This window comes from Drosophila hydei, unplaced genomic scaffold (genome assembly GCF_003285905.1).
Source record: "Drosophila hydei strain 15085-1641.00,03,60 unplaced genomic scaffold, DhydRS2 tig00008122-arrow-pilon, whole genome shotgun sequence".
NCBI classification, from domain to species: domain Eukaryota; kingdom Metazoa; phylum Arthropoda; class Insecta; order Diptera; family Drosophilidae; genus Drosophila; species Drosophila hydei.
This window is the reverse complement of record NW_022045833.1, coordinates 326040-342654: the sequence shown is the minus strand read 5'-3', so window position 1 is coordinate 342654 and position 16615 is coordinate 326040. Positions and strand designations below refer to the sequence as shown.

The window sequence follows — 16615 nt, the reverse complement described above, 5'->3', positions numbered from 1 at the left end:
CCCTCCCCGCCGCACTGCCCGTGCGTAGCTAGGATATTCATATGACTTTATTTTCCATGTTTCCATGACAAGAAATGAATGCTGAATCTGCTTCGAGGCACATGACAGACAATAAAATTTCAACGCTTCAATGGAATTATGGATGCATGGATAAATGTGTGAGAAAGAGACACAGAGGGGCGGGTGTAGAGGGGGCGAGAAAGATTTTTGTTTTTTATACAAAATCCAAAAGAAAATCGAGTCAGCTGCAGGCTACGCCTAACAGCGTTAATGGGATATCTCTGCTGGATATAAAGGTTTTTGTCTTTTGTAACTGCATTTCAAAGCTGATGTATTAAAGTAATATATATATACATATATACTTAAACTTAATTTCCATATGCTATAAATATTTATTCAATACTTGTAAAACACTACTAGGGAAGCATAATATTTAATTTTCTCGCTTTAACTGTAAAGCATCCTTCAAGACTTTTGTGTTTTATGAAATTTTAGATTATTTCAACAAAATTTTGCAGCATTTTCCATTCATATTACGTATACGTAAGATGTATTTATACAGATTAGTATTACGTATACGTAATAATATATTTGCACAACACATATATTACGTATACGTAAGATACATACATATTAATATAATATAACGTAATACCAACTGATAAATTACGTATACGCAGCACGCACACATGCATAAATATATGTAAAACAAAAGATATGAAGTTAGCCCAATCCCAAATCGTTTTTTTTCCTTTTTTATTAGCCACTACTATTTTTATGAACAACTACATTTTTATAATTTAGCCTACTGAAACTCATTTGTTCTTAAGTTTGTAACAAAAAGAGATTGAAATTAATAACAAAATATGATAAACTTAATATTCGTTAACAAGAACTCTACATTTTCACGAACAATGCTGTATTTAAGCATATATTACGTATACGTAGTATATATGCACAATTGTTTCTCCCTCTAATTTCTTCCACATCCTCTGAAGAATAAACCTCAGTTGCCGTAGTGAAAGCTGTCCGAGCTGTTAGATCTAAGATCCGATCACTTTTTGACTATTTAAACACGAACGCTCGAACACGAACATTTTCATAAATTGTGCGTTTACTACGAGGATATATAAATATATCTATATACATACATATATATTTATAGGCTGATTAGCTATGTCATGCCAGCCGCCAGCCAACGACGTGCAGTATCTGCGCTGTCTGAAGTGCATGAAGATCATAAAGTGCTCGCGCTATGACACCAGCTGCTTGGTGCATCACGTGCAAAAGGATCATCCGGAGATCCTGGAGGAACCCAATGAGAAGATGCTTAATCTGCACAAGCTGGCCGCCGAGCACGGCATTAACAACGAGCGTCTCTCGGAGATCAGCAAGATGACCGGCATGTCCGAGGTGCAGATGGCCGACGAGGCCAACCGCTGTGAGTAGCTCGCGAGTATATGGTTGAGCCGTATATACTGGACAGTGTCTTCCCTTGTCAGATTTGCAGCGCAAGCAACAGGACGAAGAGCACAAACAGAATCGTTCAGTTCACTTGGCAACTGACTCGAAGGAATTGAATCGCCGTCAATTTTATCGCAGCTCCATCGAACGCTGGATACCCACAGACGGCTGCATCTGCTGTCCCAGCTGTGGCGCCAATCGACGGCCACTGATCAAGACCAGTAACGACATCCACACGAGCACCAGCTGCCCGGCATCGTGCGTGACCAACTGCTGGCCCTTCTGCTTTCTGCCCTGCCTTCAGTCGTCGGACAATCGCGAATATCTGCACTGTTCCAAGTGCAAAACATTTCTGGGCATCTATGATCGCGAAAGCAATTGCATACGACCCAATCGTGAATTTGTGGCAGCTGCTCAATAAATTTAGTTTGCAGCAATTTCGAATTCAAACTTATATTATGTATTTTAAGTAAAAAAACCAAAAAGCTTAGCCAATACAATTACCCAAATTGTCCCAATTGGGACTTGCTGAATGGACAGCACTGCAAGCTTAGCCGAGACCATAACCAGTGGAATGCTATTAAGTAGCACGACTTTTATTGCAATTAAAAGCTTAATTACCCTAGACATCGACCCAATGAGATCAATTAATTTGTATTTTGCGCATTGCATATTTACGCCAACAGTCTAATCAATTATATTTATTATAACAAGATAAAAAAAGTATATTTCAAACCAACTCATTTTTAAAAGCTAACTTAGTCAAGAAAACACAAATGCACCAATTAAAAGAGTGAACTTATTGATGGGCCAGCACAATTAGACAAGACAACCTTTGGGCCAATTCGCCACATTGCGGCAATACGCACTCATTGGTTGGGCAGCACAGTTTGATTAGCTTTCAGCGCCTCTGCTTTGGCGCGCTTCTCCGCCCGCTTGGCCAGAATGTCCGATCTCAGCTTTTGGGCGCGCACTGCACAATCCTTGGGCTTCACTTTGAGATGCATCTCATCCACGACGGCCTTTTGGCGTGCCGACTTAGACAAGCAGCGCTCGTAGCAATTAATGGGCACATAGCGTCCTATAAAGCAGCCACAGTGAGCGCAATAGTGATTGCAATCATGTCGACCCGACCACTTGCGGCTGCAAGACTTTCAATTTAAGTATATAGTAGAAATATGTTATGTAGACGGACTCACCATAATTTGGTCACGCTGAGTATTCTCTGCAAACAGCTGACTGTCTCATGGGCCACGATGCTCATTGCAAAGCGCTCGCAGGCTGGACAATTGACCATCGTTGACTCCGGCTGCAGGTAACCCACTGGGGCCTTGACGCTGCCAATGCTAATGGACACAACTTGCGGCTCCACTGCGGTCATGTTGTGTGTGCACACTGTAACCGAACAGGCGTAACTGAAACCAGCGACGCCCCAGCTGAACAAAAAGAGTCAAATGAGAGCATAAAGAATTCCAGCTGAGAGAGCCAAAGGCAGAGTGAGGGAGAGAGAGAGATGTGCTGTTTTCGCTCACTCAAGTAATTATTAACATATTTGGAAGATCCAACTGAGAGCCACAAAACAGTTGAGAGCGAAGGAGCAAGAGTGAGACTGCTTGCTCACTCGCAATTAAATAACACACTTGATGTACAAACAGCAGCATATTTATTTTACTATATAAAACTCAAAAGTGTTGTGGTTGCTCATAGCTGGGGTCTCTTGTAGACGCCCAAATATTCGCCGCAAGCGCCGCAATGATGACGTTTAGTGCAGCAGCGTAACCAGGAGCGTACCAGCCGTGTCTTGGCCAGCACCTTGCAGTACGGGCAGGTGATTTCACGAGCATTGGGTCCAACGGCGAAATAAACGGGCGTCAGTTCTTCAACCATGTTGACTAGTGTAAAGCAAAGGGAAGAGCAAAACGCGACAGCGTGTTGTTAGCAACACGTACGAATGGAGACTGAGTAGCTGCTCTGGAGAGCAAAATCATAGACAAATTCCAACATTTATATGCAGAAAATAGAAAATGAGAGCGAGAGGAAGTGAGAGGCATAGAATGAAGATGAGCTAATGTTGTGCTAAAAACATATATATATTGTGGGTTGTGGGCGAGAGAGAGAGAGCGAGTATATGCACGCAGATGACTTATGCTAATGCATATATTTGGGGGTGGATAATTTTGATTGGCTGTTGCGCTCTCTCGCTCTCTTTGAAAGAGTAATACGCATCACATTTTTGTGAGTGAATTTATCTATTGGATAGAAAATCAAGAGCGAGCATTAGTTTATGTTATGCTAGATCAAATTTTTATTGGTTAAATGTAACTGTTGTTTGTCGCTCTATTTAATTTTGAGTGGAGCTCGTCTCTTCATAGCGCGCCCAAAGTAACAGCCGCAGTTGCCGCAATAATGACTGCGATCGGTTTGCTTGCAGGGCACAATGTAGTCCAGGCAGCAACAGCAGCAGAAGGTCCTGGAAAGAAATATTCAAAGATTAGCGCAATTGGCTCAGTTCGACTTCAGGTGCAACCTACACAAAGAGACAGCCGACAATGCGATTTAGTTCACTGGCCCACCATTTCAGATCGTTTTCCAGCACTGTCTTATCCTTGATGCCGCAGGCAGGACATTTGAGCAGCACGGACTCATGTGGCAAATTGAGAAAAGTGCCCGGCAACGGTGTGGCAAAGTTCTCATAGATCTCGAGCTCCTTTTGTGCCAGCTTCTGCTGCTGCTGTTGCTGCTGCTGCTCCTCCTCTGTTGTTGTGGCCATAGCTAAACGAATTCCAAACTGAAATCAAAATGTGGCCAGAGCCAAGGCGCAACCTGTTTGGACAGCAGCCAGAGAGCTAGCAAGAGAGCGGGAGAGCAACAAAGTTGAGAGACTGGCAGAGTGGAGAGTGGAGACTACAAGAGACGAAGAAAGAGGAGGAGAGCGAACGAGCGAGCGTATTTTAATTGAGTTAGCTGCGTAATAGAATTAAAACAAACTATGCGTGACATTTATAGCATATTTTAATTGACCTAATCGGAACGAGTCTGAATGCCCAGCTTGCCGCCGCAGTGGCTGCAGTAGACGCCCTTGGTGATCCACTCGCGATTGCAGCCGCACCAGGTGCAAATACAGCAAATCCAGAAAATGGGAAACACGCTGATGGCAAATAAAGAAGAAATACATTACAGGGTATACCCTGCAGAGTTCAGCTATGTCTAGCTCACCAGCTAAGCAGGCTCAGGCAGCAGCTAATGTCCTTGCAGCCGGCGGCACGCATCACAGCCGCATCGCTTCTCTCGCGGCACAGCGGGCACAGCAGCTTGTACGTGGACGGACCTGGTTTAAAGTAGCGCAAGCGAGCCGGCTGTGCGGCAGCTGGTGTTGCCGCCAGCAGCTGTGAGCTGAGCGTAGTCTTCTCAAGCGGCTGACCCACATCATGATCATCGATGTACGGCACCAAGGATGCCTGTTGGCCCTCGACAATTACATTGGCTATTATGTTGCGGGCGCGCTCATCCGCTGTCCGGGCGGGCAGCAGTTTGATCTGTAGCGTCTGCGGCTCCATGTTAACTGCTTCGAGCAACACTCGGTTGCCAGCGACGAGCAGCGAGCGTTTCGCTGCAGAGAGAGACAGACAGACAGAGAGAGAGGGAGAGGGAGAGGGAGTAAGGTCGGGCGAGAGCATTCGCTCACGGGTCGTATGCGCAATATGTATCTCTTGTTCTACGTGTGGTTCGCATATGATGTCATCATCGTCATCATCATCATGACGATCATCATCATCGTCATTCCACTGGAGCCATTCTGTTTGGCAGGCCAAGCAGAAATTACAAAAAAAAAAACAAGAGCAGCAAACAAATTGACTTTTGTTTATATGCTTAACAAATGCGAAACATTACGAAATTCCATCGACAGATCGGCCACATATATACATAGAACTATATATATACACATATATATTAATAGTACACTTGAGCTGTCAGATTTCCGAAATACTTTTGCGTTTTATTATTTTTGTTTACAGAATATTTTTTGCGTTGGACAAGCCTCGATGGAATCACATGGATACCGCTCGCAGGGGCACCTGGAGTGAGCAAGATTAGAAATAATTTTGGAATACTTACGAGTAGATCAGAGTTGAAAGACTTTTTGATAACACTTAACTTGCGGTCAGCTGCCAGGCGAATAGCTTAGAAAATGGAAAGAAGTCCAATTAGAATATTGGATATTCTTATTTGAATACTCTTATACCCAGTTGATTGTGGTTCATAAGCTCATAAGCTGGATGTGTAAAACTCATATCAACGGAGATTCATCTCTGCAAAAAGGCGACAGTAGGAGGATTAGGGAAATGATTATGGAATTATAGGCATAGCTACTTACTGTGGGTATTTAGATCTCCTTCGTGGTCAGATAGAAGTATATTATGCACCTCCACGGAATAGGTAGTGGGCTTCATCTTAATTTCAGTTGGATCATTTTGAACTTGCGCCACGATCTGCTGCCCTTCAGTTTAAAGAAGTTTCCGGACAGTAGATGAAAGCTGGTCAGGTTTATTCATCAGTTTTTCGAACCCGCTGTAATCCTTGACCATGTACTATATAACGGCACCTTATGAAGTAAGTTTTCACCTATTTGCCACTGCGCTTTTATAGGAATTTCGTTTGCCATTCAACTAAAATTTCCATGACTTCATAACAGCTGAGAGGCCAGCTTAGCTGGAACGAGTTAGTGAAGTCATAATATAAGAGGGAGAGAAACTTATACGATTACTGCACATACAGAGAGCGCATAGCACCTTTGTTGTTGCACTATCTCGCTCATTCTAACTCTCTCATCTAAACTTGAAATTTAAAGTTTTTTTTGCTCATTTTCTTTTTTGTTTTGATTCTCGGTCTTTGCGTTTGTTGAATAAGACGCCGGCTTAGCTGAAGCTAGTTAATGATGCCTTAAGGCGAATGAAAGAGAAAGGGAGAGAGAGAGAGAGAGAAGCAGCACTCAACAATGCGTTAGATGATCACACATACTCGTACGTCTCTCTCGCTCATTCTCTCAGTTGAACTTGAAATTTGGAGAGTATGCAAAATAGCATTTCTACATGGTTTTTTCGTTTGCATTTTTTTACATTGTTTGGTTATGGAGTGATTTACAAGCACATATTCCCAAGAGTGTTTTGCAAATTTTTATGAAATGCACTCGGACTGGGTATGTATGTACATATATATATACACAAATATGCAGAAAAAATACACACATACTCAAGCACATAGTTTCATACAACACATTCACAAAGGCACTTAGAAAAGCTTTGCTGCGATAAGCATTAGACAGCCAGCAATCAGCTGGAAGACTCTTCTTTGTTGTGAGTATTTTAATTGAAATGCACTCGGACTGGGTATGAATGTACATATATAAAAAAAAAAAAACAAAAAAAAAAAAAAAAAAAAAAAAAAAAAAAAAAAAAAAAAAAACAAAAAAAAACAAAAAAAAAAAAAAAAAAAACAAAAAAAAAAAAAAAAAAAAAAAAAAAACAAAAAAAAAAACAAACACAAAAAAAACCAAAAAAAAAAACAAAAAAAAAACAAAAAAAAAACAAAAAAAAAAAACAAAAAAAAAAACCAAAAAAAAAAACCAAAAAAAAAGCCAAAAAAAAAAAAAACAAAAAAAAAAAAATATTACACACGACGTCGACGCAGGCCAACCAAGCCTAGCTTACTTGAATTTTTGAGAATCGAAGAGGAGAGCACCTTGTAGAAATTCGTTTTTATTTGAATTGCTGGACAATAGCAGTTTGTTATGAGGACATTTAACACAACACACATGCAAATGTACATAGATAGATGGATGCATATATACATATGTATATATGTACATGCTTACACACATATTTACATACATATTTACATATACATATATTTACGCATATGTTAAAGTTATTAAGTTACATTACAAAAATTCTGACTTTTCATGGTATTTATATATAAATACACAGATACAAACATACATATATACACGCTTATACGCACACATAGAAACATATAAATATACATATTAAAGCCAATGGCTCGAATGGAGGAACGAGCTGTGCATCAATCATCAGGCAATCAGCAGTCTGTCAGTGAATGTTCCGATCAGAGAGCTATATATATATGTTTCATGATTTAACGCATATAAGATGTAATTTAAAATCAGGCACGTTTGGTTAGGCGCACATGAAGACCGCCTTCTGGCAGTAAAACCGGCGCCGGATCGAAGCGAAACTTGACCTCCTTGCGCGGCGCGTGGACTAAATCGAAATTGGCCAAGATCTTGGCCACAGCTACTTTGGCATTAACCTTGCCCATGCGCAGAGCTGGAATATGGAAAGATCTAAATATATGTAAAATTAGATGGAGGGGAGAACACGCACCTATGCAGTGCCTGGGACCCTCGCCGAAGGGCATAAATGCAGTTTGGTCGTAGTTCATATTATCGGCATCGAAGCGATGTGGATCATAGTCCTCGGGATTGGGAAAGTAGCTGGCATCGCGATGCAGGCCAAAGAGCGAGATCAATATGCCCGTGCCCTGCTTTATAGTGTAGTTGGAACCCGGTACCAAAAAATCCTGTGTGCACTCCCGGTTGAGGAAGGGCAGACCCGGATATTTGCGTATACTTTCTGTTAGAATAGAGCAGGATAATGTAATGGGTGCAACATCTAGATATAAAGAAACCCACCCATAATACATGAGTCCAGGAATTTCAGATCCTGCACCGCCTCATAGGTGAACTTATCTACTCTCTTCAGCTGATGGCGCTCCATAACCACATCCAATTCATCGCGTGCCTCCTTCAACAGCTCCGGATACATGGCCAGCTCGTACAGCGTAAAGGCTGACGTGGCCGCCGTCGTCTCCGAACCGGCTATGTAAAAGAGAAACCCTTGGGCGGCAATCTTCTCAATGGACATGGCTTTTAGCTCCTCCCGAGCGGTTTCAATGTTCCACACCTCGTCGTCGTCATCGCCGATCTTGCCCGTGTTGCGCAATCGTATGAGCAGCTGCAGCAGATCCTTGCGCACGACATTGTTCTTCTCGCGGAACTCGATCGTGTGCTTCATAATATCGCGCAGGTTGGCCAAAACTTCGTTCTCAAAGCCCATGCGATTCATGAGCTTGGCTAATCTGTAGATAAAAACTGCTAATCAGGGACAGATCGATAAATTACATCAAATACTTACGGCGGAAACATTATTGTGGCCATGTTGTGTATCCTCAGCACAAGTCCCAGTTCTGACAGAAGCGAGTTGCTGAGAGCGCGAAACTCATTCTTGGGATTGGTAAAGCTATCGATGTCCAGTCCAAAGATCACCGAACCGATAATGTCCACGGCATAGGTTGTAAGTATGGCCTTCATTTCTATCAATTCGTTTGGAGCCTGCTCCACTATACCCTGTAAGTGCTGCACCAGTCGATCGCCCACGTCGTCGATCGTGCCAAACATACCCTTGATCTTGCCCGAGGAGAAGGAGGGCGCCAGCTTCTGGCGCAAGTTGCGCCACGAGGCGCCTTGCAAATTGAAGAGATTGGCCGACAGAGGATCGTGTTGCTCATCCACGTACATGCCACGATCATGAAAGCTGGCAAAATCGGTGGTCATGATCTGCCTAGCCAGCTGAGGGTCGCGGATCAGCAGAACGGGCTTGTGCATGACATAGAGTCCCACAATCTTGGAAGTGTGACGTTCGTAGATATCGCTTACGATCAAGCCAAAGCCACGTTCTTTTTTCAGCATTTTGATCATAACACCAAACGGAAATGTAGCTGGCTCCTCGTCCACGCCCTCACGCTGCCAATAAGTGTAAATGCGTCTTACATATTGCACCAGCAGAACCAGCAATATAGTCAGCAACAGAAGTAAATACATAACGAAGCCGCTTCCAAACTACCCTGACGAGGTCTGCAGGCAAACTAAACGAGGAGCGTTTCTTCCACTCTTGAATGCAAGTTGCTTGTAACTGTAATTCATACACACAGGAATTCCAGCTGGAAGGCACTTAGAAAAGCTTTGCCGCGATAAGCATTGTACAGACAGCAATCAGCTGGAAGACTCTTCTTTGTTGAGAGTATTTCAATTGGCGAACTTTTTGAATTGCATCGCCGCTGGAATTTATTGAGAGCGAATTATATTTTATAACACAAAAACTTTCTGAGCGAGCTTTGACGCCCATTAGCTCAAAACAATTTACATTTTATGACTGCAATTAAATTAAGCTTCAAAGCTTTAAGCTTTACAGCTTTGCTTGATCAGTAAAGTAATTGGCCTATATTTATGTTGATTTATATTCTTTGAACTAGTTCCGAAACGACACTGTTCTAACGGATGAAAGCTTTCAGTTTAAATTTGCTACGTTGCATATTGCATAAAGCTTTAAGCAACTAGCTCTATAAAACATGAAACAAGAGCTCGGACCTAACAGTACTTGCTAGTTCCAAGTTTAAAAATTTAAAAAACAAATTAAAAAATATATTTTTATTCAAATGAACTAGTGGTTCGCAACTTACTAAATACGAAGCTGAATAACTTTTTATGTAAAAAAGTTATATTAGTATGAAAATGAGCTCGAAACTAGTTCTTTGTGAGCGCTGCGCGCTGTTTGCCCAGCTTCTTTTCATCCAGTTGCTCCTTCTCTACCTTGCGGAAACGTTGCCAACGCCCATGGTCCTCCACCTCAGAGCGCTGCATGCGGAACAGAGCGCGTTTATACCAGCTGAGCGACATGTGGCGACCAATGAAGCAGCCGCAGGCGCTGAAATAGTGATTTATGTCCTGTCTGCCACTCCAACGAATGGGATTACTAAAGGTAAAATAAGAAACATATAAATTAAAGGTAAACGAATAAGTGAGGCATATTCACCAGCAGAGCAGCTTATTCAGACTACAGGTGATCTTTTGCAGGCAGGTGACAGACTCGTACTCCACCTGACTTGTCTGCAGTTGCTGGCAGGCGGGGCAAACGAACTCGAGCGGCTCAGCGGGCAGGTGACCCACCTGTGGCACCTCAGAGATGCCATTGCAATCGCAGGCGCTGCCGTCCAGACTCTCAGTGCTGTCCATTTGATGACAACGACGAACGCAGAGCAACTAAATGCTGATCAAACAAATAGCTAAAGGCAATAAAATTTAAGCAAGAGAGCAGGAGAACGGGAAGCACAGAGAGAGAGAGAGAGAGAGAGAGGGGGAGGGGAAGAGAGAGTAAGCGCTCTCTTAAGTGGAGGCGTTGATGGAAATATTCGTGTTAGTAACAAAAAATATAGAAAATGCTGAAAACTGGCAACAGCTGCGCGAATTTGTTTTTTTTATTATTATTTTTAGAGCATTTGCGAAAAGTGTGGCAAAAATATAATAAACTATAACTAAATGGGACGCCAGTGGAAGCCCAGATGTCCGCCGCAGCTACTGCAAAAGACTCGCTTGCTCTTCAGACGACTCTGCAGACAGGTATAGACGCAGCTCAGCGCAAAGATGGGAAAGCAACTGGAAGGCAAGAGTTGAGCCGTGAATATGGAATATCTATAAATAGCATGGCAAGGCTACCCACCAGGACAAGGCAGAGAGCAGGCAGCTTAGCTGACCGAAAGCTCCAGTCATTTGTACTGTCTCGGAGCGCGAACGATGCTGGCAGAGCGGGCAGAGCACGCGATAGGTGCTGGGGCCAACGCTATAGAAGCGCAGCTGCGGCTTCACTGGAAGCTCATCCTCCAACTCCACTTGTTCCATGGTGGCCGTGGCAGCAGACACATTATCTAGCTGCAGCTCTGGTACGTGCGAAGCGCTTGACATTGTGACTGCGAGCAGCAACAGGCAGCACACGATTAGCCAAAAAAGAAAAGAAAGCACGAGAGAGGCACAACATGTGCGTGTGGGAGAGAGGAAAAGAGAACGGCACAGCAAGTGAGCAAGAGAGCCGAAACTCAGCGAGCGCATCTTCAATACAATAAAAACAATGAAAATACAAAACATAAGCAAAACAAAACATTTTGTTTTTGGTATGCAGGGTCAATTGGTGCTTAAGACTATAAAAAGTTATACAAGAAAAAATTTAACTAAACGAAAGTAAACTTAAAAATAAAAAAAATAGATGAGTGCGTCTCTAACGCTTCCAGGCACCCAGCAGGTAGCCACACTTGCCACAAATCACCTTGCACTCGTCCTTGGACCGACGCATGCAGCACGGATAGACGGGCAGTAAAGCAAAACAGCTGAGACAGAAATCAAAACAAAAAAGTAACAGTAAAATAAAATGAACAGAAGTGAATTTACATGTAGTTAACCTACCACATGGTGAGTAAACGTTCCAGTCGCACGCCCTGCTCATGCAGTCGCTCATTGCACTCTGGACAGTACATTTGCCTCAAGCAGCTAATATTGGTGGCAGAGGGGGGCGGCGGCGATACTTTCTCGGCCAGTTGGCCAGTTGAATTGGATTTCTTACAAAAGTAAAAGTCCGTCTCATCATCTGTGTCCCCATAGCCATAGGGATAGCCACGATGCGCGGGCAATGTGTTTGCTGTTCTAGATTGCAGCAGCTCGTCTAGCGCCTGCGCTGATTGCTGCTTGGCGTACGTTCGATCGCCATTCAAATTAATCTCCACAAGATCGGAGGGGCATGCCTCTATGGATGCTGGGTGCTGGATGCTGAACCTCAGTTGCCGGCTCATGTCTGACATACTCTGCGACGTTGCGGCCGTGTGCAAGTGTTTCTTATTTGGTTTTAATTTGGGTTAAAGTACCAAACAAAGAAACAGATAAAACGAAACAATACAACGAAATAAAAAAACATGGGCTCAATGTTTGTCTAGTAATTTTTTTTGAAAAAACCAGTTGGCATTTCGATGCTACTATTTTCATATTTATTATTGTTTTCTTTGTGTTTAGTTTTCGGCTCTTCGAACTGTATTTTATCGTATTTGCTTAACATTATTTTCATGGCTTCAAATGCTAACGTTTGAACTTGAAAGCGCCAAGGCAAAACGCAAAAACAAAAGCCACTAGAAAAGCTTTCACCAAGCAGCCAAAAAGCTCACGCGTGGGTAAAAAAATAAATAAAAAGTACACCGTGTTTTTGTATTCAGCTGCAGATGCGCGTAGGCTATGTATGCATGTGTCTGTGTTGTCTGTCTCTGAGAGCGCAAATTGTTCGCTCTCCGATCTTTGTAGTTGTTAGAGATAGATGAACTGATTTGCAAAACAAACAACAGTTATGGACTACTTGAAGCACACATTTATGGCCCTTGCTCAGCGCAGCTTAAGTTTTTGTTGTTGTTTTGTTTGCATTCTAATGTAATTCTTGCTGCACTCGTTTGAGTCGAATTACGCTCAGCATTGAGCGTATATTGCTTTCTACACAGTGGGTCAAATATTTAATTAAAGCTATGGCATTTCTCTAGCTGAAGGTGGTCTATCATTGTCTTTACTTAATTTAGGCTTTAACAATAATAATTAATTATACTTACCTTAATAATGTCAACTAATTTAAATGCAAAATCATTTCTATCGCCTATATTATTTTGTGTTTAATGTTTATAAAGAGTACATTGGTTTAACTTAACTTAAATATAAGATTAGATAAAGATATATGGTATATAAAAAAGTCATTTTAATAGTCACACCCACTGTCACCGTCTGTTTTTTCACAGCTATGTGCCGAAGTCCCATAAACGCTGATAATATTCTTTAACTGTGAATCTATAAATATCTCTGCATCTACCACCAGCTCACACGGCAAACAGTGTATGCAGCAATTGTGTCTCTCCAATTTTCCCATATCAATATTTATATATTGTGAAATACTCAATGCGAGATCTCATTGAACTCGAGCACAACAATGTTTTACACAAAAGACGTCACAGTGACTGTGAGTCAGAAAATTTTCAAATACACAACTTAGGACTGATCTCTTTATAAATATATTTGTATGTGAGTACATAAAAAACAGTGATGAGCGGAAACAAGCTAACAAACGGCCCAAAATTTACTAAGCCTAATTGCTTACACAAAATTTGCTAGAACCTAATCGCTGAGCAACAACAAAAACAACAGTAGAAGCAGCTGCTGATAAGATACGCACGAATTGGCTTGAATAGGGCATACAGATATGGCAAAAGTAAAGTAAAGTAAAGTAAAGTCAAGTATAGTTAACAGCCAATTCAGTCGAACGCCAACCAGCAAGCCGAGTAGTCGAGCTCTACAAGGAGAGTAGAACAGAGAGAGAGAGCGAGTGAAAGAGAACTACATATTTATTCAGCAATGGAAAAGCAGCCACCGCCATATAGTGCAATGCCGCAACCGCAGCCTGGCTATACGCCTGCACAGACCTATCAGCCTTATCCGGGTGGACCCACACAGCCACCGCTGTATCCACCCATGCCACAGCCACCGCAACAATCCACCGTGATCATACAGACGACAACCACATCCAATTTGGTGCCCATTGGCAGTGGGCCGACACGCATACGTTGCCCCTCCTGTCAAGCCGAGGTGGTGACAACTGTTAAGAGCACACCCTCTGGTCGTACTCATTGCTGGGCATTGATACTATGTCTGTTTATGTGAGTATAGATGCATGTGTGAGTGTGCGTATGTGTGTGTGTAAGCTGACTCAGCTACAAATGCAAATGACATTCACTCAAAAACAAAGCCTAAGCCAGAAAGCTTATTGAAATGTGTACTGAGAGAGAGAGAGAGAGAGTTAGAGTGCGTTTGAGAGCAAGTGCGTGCATATATATGTACATATGTGTGTGTGTGTGTAAGCATAGCATTGTTATCTCAACTAGACTTCAGTTAGATAAGAAACGTTAACAAATACGAATTATACGGAAAAAGACAAATTAAAAACAAATTGGTAATATATACATATAATACATATATTAAATATATCTCTTCTTCTTCCTTTAGTTGCTGGCCCTGCGTGTGTTTGCCCTACTGCATGGATTCCTGTCAGAATGCCAATCACTATTGCCCCAATTGCAGCTCCTACATAGGCACCTACGAGAACTAATCGCGAAAAAACGAGATATATACACATATATATATATACACATATATATATATATACATATATATAATATAATATCTATATAGAAACGTGTGTAAAGTGGATTATCTAATTAAGCTTATAGATCTTAACTCTGAATGAATTACTGTATTATTCAAACATATGATGTTTTATACACGACTGTAACAAGTAAAATATTACGTATACGCCTTGTTGTTCCATTTTCATAATTTGCTTAACTGATTTAATTATATATATTATTTTGTTATGAGCAATTTGTTTGTTAATCTCTGTGTATATAGGAAGTAAACATTCCTTAAACGAAAGTTATCGATTTTAGTAATCGATTTTTTCTTGTTTTATCTGTGTGGGGCACATGATACTCCTATCTGCTTTTCTAGACTGACAGATTGTTTTATACTTGAAAAAACATACTTGGAAAGATAAGATTGTAAGTGTATGGGAAATATCTACTGGTGCAACAATATGATAGACTGTGACATACCCTATTTCTTATGTATAGATAAGAGATACAGTCTTCAATAGTGTCAGCTGTTTGTTTGATTAACATGATAGACTCGAGCATACCCTATTTTATATGTTACACGAATATGATAGACTCGAGCATACCCTATACTTTCTATACAAATAGAAAATATAGGAACTTAATTTGCTGCTGATTAATATGATCGACTGCAACACACCATATTTAATATGTTCCACAAATTTGATAGACTAGAGCATACCCTACATTTAATATAGGTTTCATAATGCCTTCATTCATTACTTATATATGTATTACATGTTTTATTACAAATATGATCGACTATGATATCGAGTACCTTAATATACCTATCTCTATAAGAGAATGTAAGTTCTTAAGTACCTTCAATTGTCTGTTTAAAACATATGACATATTGTTCGCATAACAAACATAAACCAATACCTCTTTAAATCAGTTTAATCAGCTTATCGTTGATAGATTTCTATCAGCATTCCATTCTGCTCTATTTTGAAATTGAAACCAGCTCTCAAGTTTATTCGTACTTCAGCGAAATGAGTCAACACGAGGCCAAGAGCAAGTTGCAAATAGCTAATACCAAATTGTTTTATAGGCCACTTAAAGACATGAATCATGCAAGCAAATTTACGATTCCAAACTATAAAATATATATATATATATATATATATATATGTACCCCATCTGCCAAGCATGGACAGCTAATCAGCTGAGTAATAAAACAAAAAACTCCCACTTTTGTACCTCGCTCTCTGCTCTGCTTTCTGCTCTCTTCTCTCTTCTCTCTTTGCCTGCAATTTTGTTATCAGCACTGGCCACGCCTGGGTAGATAAGAACATATCATGCCAAATTGTGGGTAGCTTCACTATATATGGTTCAGTTATTGAGATAGCATCGAACAGTTAACAGTTGAAACGTTGTCGAGCCCAATCATGAGTCAAGGATATACGCCCGCCCAGACCTACCAGCCAGGTGCACCACAGGTGATCATACAGACAACGACAACGTCCAATGTGGTGCCCATCGGCAGCGATCCGTCGCGTGTTCAGTGTCCTTCCTGCCACGCGGACATTCTGACAAATGTGAAGCGCACTCCAACGGGACGCACGCACTGCTGGGCCCTGATCCTGTGTCTCTTTCTGTGAGTTGAGTCACTCATGAATCACCCGTGAATCATCGTCGGCACACTCAATGAATCATTGAGCGACTTTTCATTTGCTAACTGCTAATCGCACTTTTTTTTCTCTCGCTCTGCACTTTGCAGCTGCTGGCCCTGCGTCTGTGTGCCCTACTGCATGGACTCCTGCCAGAATGCCGAGCACTCGTGCCCCAACTGCGGCGCCTACATTGGCACCTACGAGAACTGAAGTATTACCTAACTATAAGCAACGATTTGTCCATTTAATAAGCTAAGCTAACGACCTGAAATAAACGCCAACTGATCACCAAGTGAATCAACGAAATAAGTTTGTTTCTATTCGATTTATAAAGCAAATATATATACTTTATACATAATATATATATTTGCCAGCTTTTACTAAGATTTCTCTATACATTTGTTTATAAAAAACTAATTTTTATTTTTAAATTTATTTTTTTATTT

General features: G+C 41.4%; 11 protein-coding genes across 12 annotated transcripts; 3 read left to right on the top strand and 8 right to left on the bottom strand.

Moving 5' to 3' along the window:
- The first annotated feature begins 1086 nt into the window (after positions 1-1086).
- Positions 1087-2159, top strand: LOC111600704. Its single transcript, XM_023316961.2, has 2 exons — positions 1087-1441; positions 1503-2159. Exons 1-2 carry the CDS (start codon positions 1177-1179, stop codon positions 1883-1885), a joined length of 648 nt encoding a protein of 215 aa, XP_023172729.2. The 5' UTR covers positions 1087-1176; the 3' UTR covers positions 1886-2159.
- Positions 2160-2275: 116 nt separating this feature from the next.
- Positions 2276-2862, bottom strand: LOC111600705. The gene is made up of 2 exons (XM_023316962.2): positions 2664-2862; positions 2276-2607 (listed from the first exon to the last, which is right to left on the bottom strand). Exons 1-2 carry the CDS (start codon positions 2843-2845, stop codon positions 2334-2336), a joined length of 456 nt encoding a protein of 151 aa, XP_023172730.2. The 5' UTR covers positions 2846-2862; the 3' UTR covers positions 2276-2333.
- A 263-nt stretch (positions 2863-3125) lies between these two features.
- LOC111600752 lies at positions 3126-3404 on the bottom strand. The gene has a single exon (XM_023317030.2). The coding sequence runs from the start codon at positions 3349-3351 to the stop codon at positions 3166-3168; it is 186 nt and encodes a 61-aa protein (XP_023172798.1). The 5' UTR covers positions 3352-3404; the 3' UTR covers positions 3126-3165.
- Positions 3405-3760: 356 nt separating this feature from the next.
- On the bottom strand, positions 3761-4256 carry LOC111600657. The gene is made up of 2 exons (XM_023316882.2): positions 3996-4256; positions 3761-3934 (listed from the first exon to the last, which is right to left on the bottom strand). Exons 1-2 carry the CDS (start codon positions 4232-4234, stop codon positions 3802-3804), a joined length of 372 nt encoding a protein of 123 aa, XP_023172650.1. The 5' UTR covers positions 4235-4256; the 3' UTR covers positions 3761-3801.
- Positions 4257-4321: 65 nt separating this feature from the next.
- Positions 4322-6797, bottom strand: LOC111600656. Of its 2 annotated transcripts, XM_030225065.1 has the most exons (5): positions 5840-6797; positions 5708-5774; positions 5581-5645; positions 4681-5074; positions 4397-4612 (listed from the first exon to the last, which is right to left on the bottom strand). In XM_030225065.1, the coding sequence occupies exons 4-5, from the start codon at positions 5019-5021 to the stop codon at positions 4486-4488; spliced, it is 468 nt and encodes a 155-aa protein (XP_030080925.1). In that variant the 5' UTR covers positions 5022-5074; positions 5581-5645; positions 5708-5774; positions 5840-6797; the 3' UTR covers positions 4397-4485. The 2 variants fall into 2 exon arrangements, with proteins under 2 accessions (XP_023172648.2, XP_030080925.1); XM_023316880.2 differs by lacking the exons at positions 5581-5645; positions 5708-5774; positions 5840-6797 and adding an exon at positions 4322-4368 and having other exon boundaries at positions 4486-4612; positions 4681-5349.
- Positions 6798-7450: 653 nt separating this feature from the next.
- LOC111600682 (probable cytochrome P450 6d2) lies at positions 7451-9412 on the bottom strand. The gene is made up of 4 exons (XM_023316936.2): positions 8676-9412; positions 8174-8619; positions 7866-8114; positions 7451-7808 (listed from the first exon to the last, which is right to left on the bottom strand). Exons 1-4 carry the CDS (start codon positions 9359-9361, stop codon positions 7645-7647), a joined length of 1545 nt encoding a protein of 514 aa, XP_023172704.2. The 5' UTR covers positions 9362-9412; the 3' UTR covers positions 7451-7644.
- Positions 9413-9992: 580 nt separating this feature from the next.
- On the bottom strand, positions 9993-11830 carry LOC111600685. The gene is made up of 3 exons (XM_023316939.2): positions 11774-11830; positions 10353-10602; positions 9993-10292 (listed from the first exon to the last, which is right to left on the bottom strand). The coding sequence occupies exons 2-3, from the start codon at positions 10550-10552 to the stop codon at positions 10064-10066; spliced, it is 429 nt and encodes a 142-aa protein (XP_023172707.2). The 5' UTR covers positions 10553-10602; positions 11774-11830; the 3' UTR covers positions 9993-10063.
- On the bottom strand, positions 10784-11433 carry LOC111600683. Its single transcript, XM_023316937.2, has 2 exons — positions 11037-11433; positions 10784-10972 (listed from the first exon to the last, which is right to left on the bottom strand). The coding sequence occupies exons 1-2, from the start codon at positions 11420-11422 to the stop codon at positions 10852-10854; spliced, it is 507 nt and encodes a 168-aa protein (XP_023172705.1). The 5' UTR covers positions 11423-11433; the 3' UTR covers positions 10784-10851.
- Positions 11484-12377, bottom strand: LOC111600684. The gene is made up of 2 exons (XM_023316938.2): positions 11774-12377; positions 11484-11697 (listed from the first exon to the last, which is right to left on the bottom strand). The coding sequence occupies exons 1-2, from the start codon at positions 12163-12165 to the stop codon at positions 11589-11591; spliced, it is 501 nt and encodes a 166-aa protein (XP_023172706.1). The 5' UTR covers positions 12166-12377; the 3' UTR covers positions 11484-11588.
- Positions 12378-13629: 1252 nt separating this feature from the next.
- LOC111600707 (lipopolysaccharide-induced tumor necrosis factor-alpha factor homolog) lies at positions 13630-14515 on the top strand. The gene is made up of 2 exons (XM_023316963.2): positions 13630-14046; positions 14393-14515. The coding sequence occupies exons 1-2, from the start codon at positions 13745-13747 to the stop codon at positions 14493-14495; spliced, it is 405 nt and encodes a 134-aa protein (XP_023172731.1). The 5' UTR covers positions 13630-13744; the 3' UTR covers positions 14496-14515.
- A 1382-nt stretch (positions 14516-15897) lies between these two features.
- LOC111600694 (lipopolysaccharide-induced tumor necrosis factor-alpha factor homolog) lies at positions 15898-16469 on the top strand. Its single transcript, XM_023316948.2, has 2 exons — positions 15898-16153; positions 16277-16469. Exons 1-2 carry the CDS (start codon positions 15945-15947, stop codon positions 16377-16379), a joined length of 312 nt encoding a protein of 103 aa, XP_023172716.1. The 5' UTR covers positions 15898-15944; the 3' UTR covers positions 16380-16469.
- Positions 16470-16615: the final 146 nt, after the last annotated feature.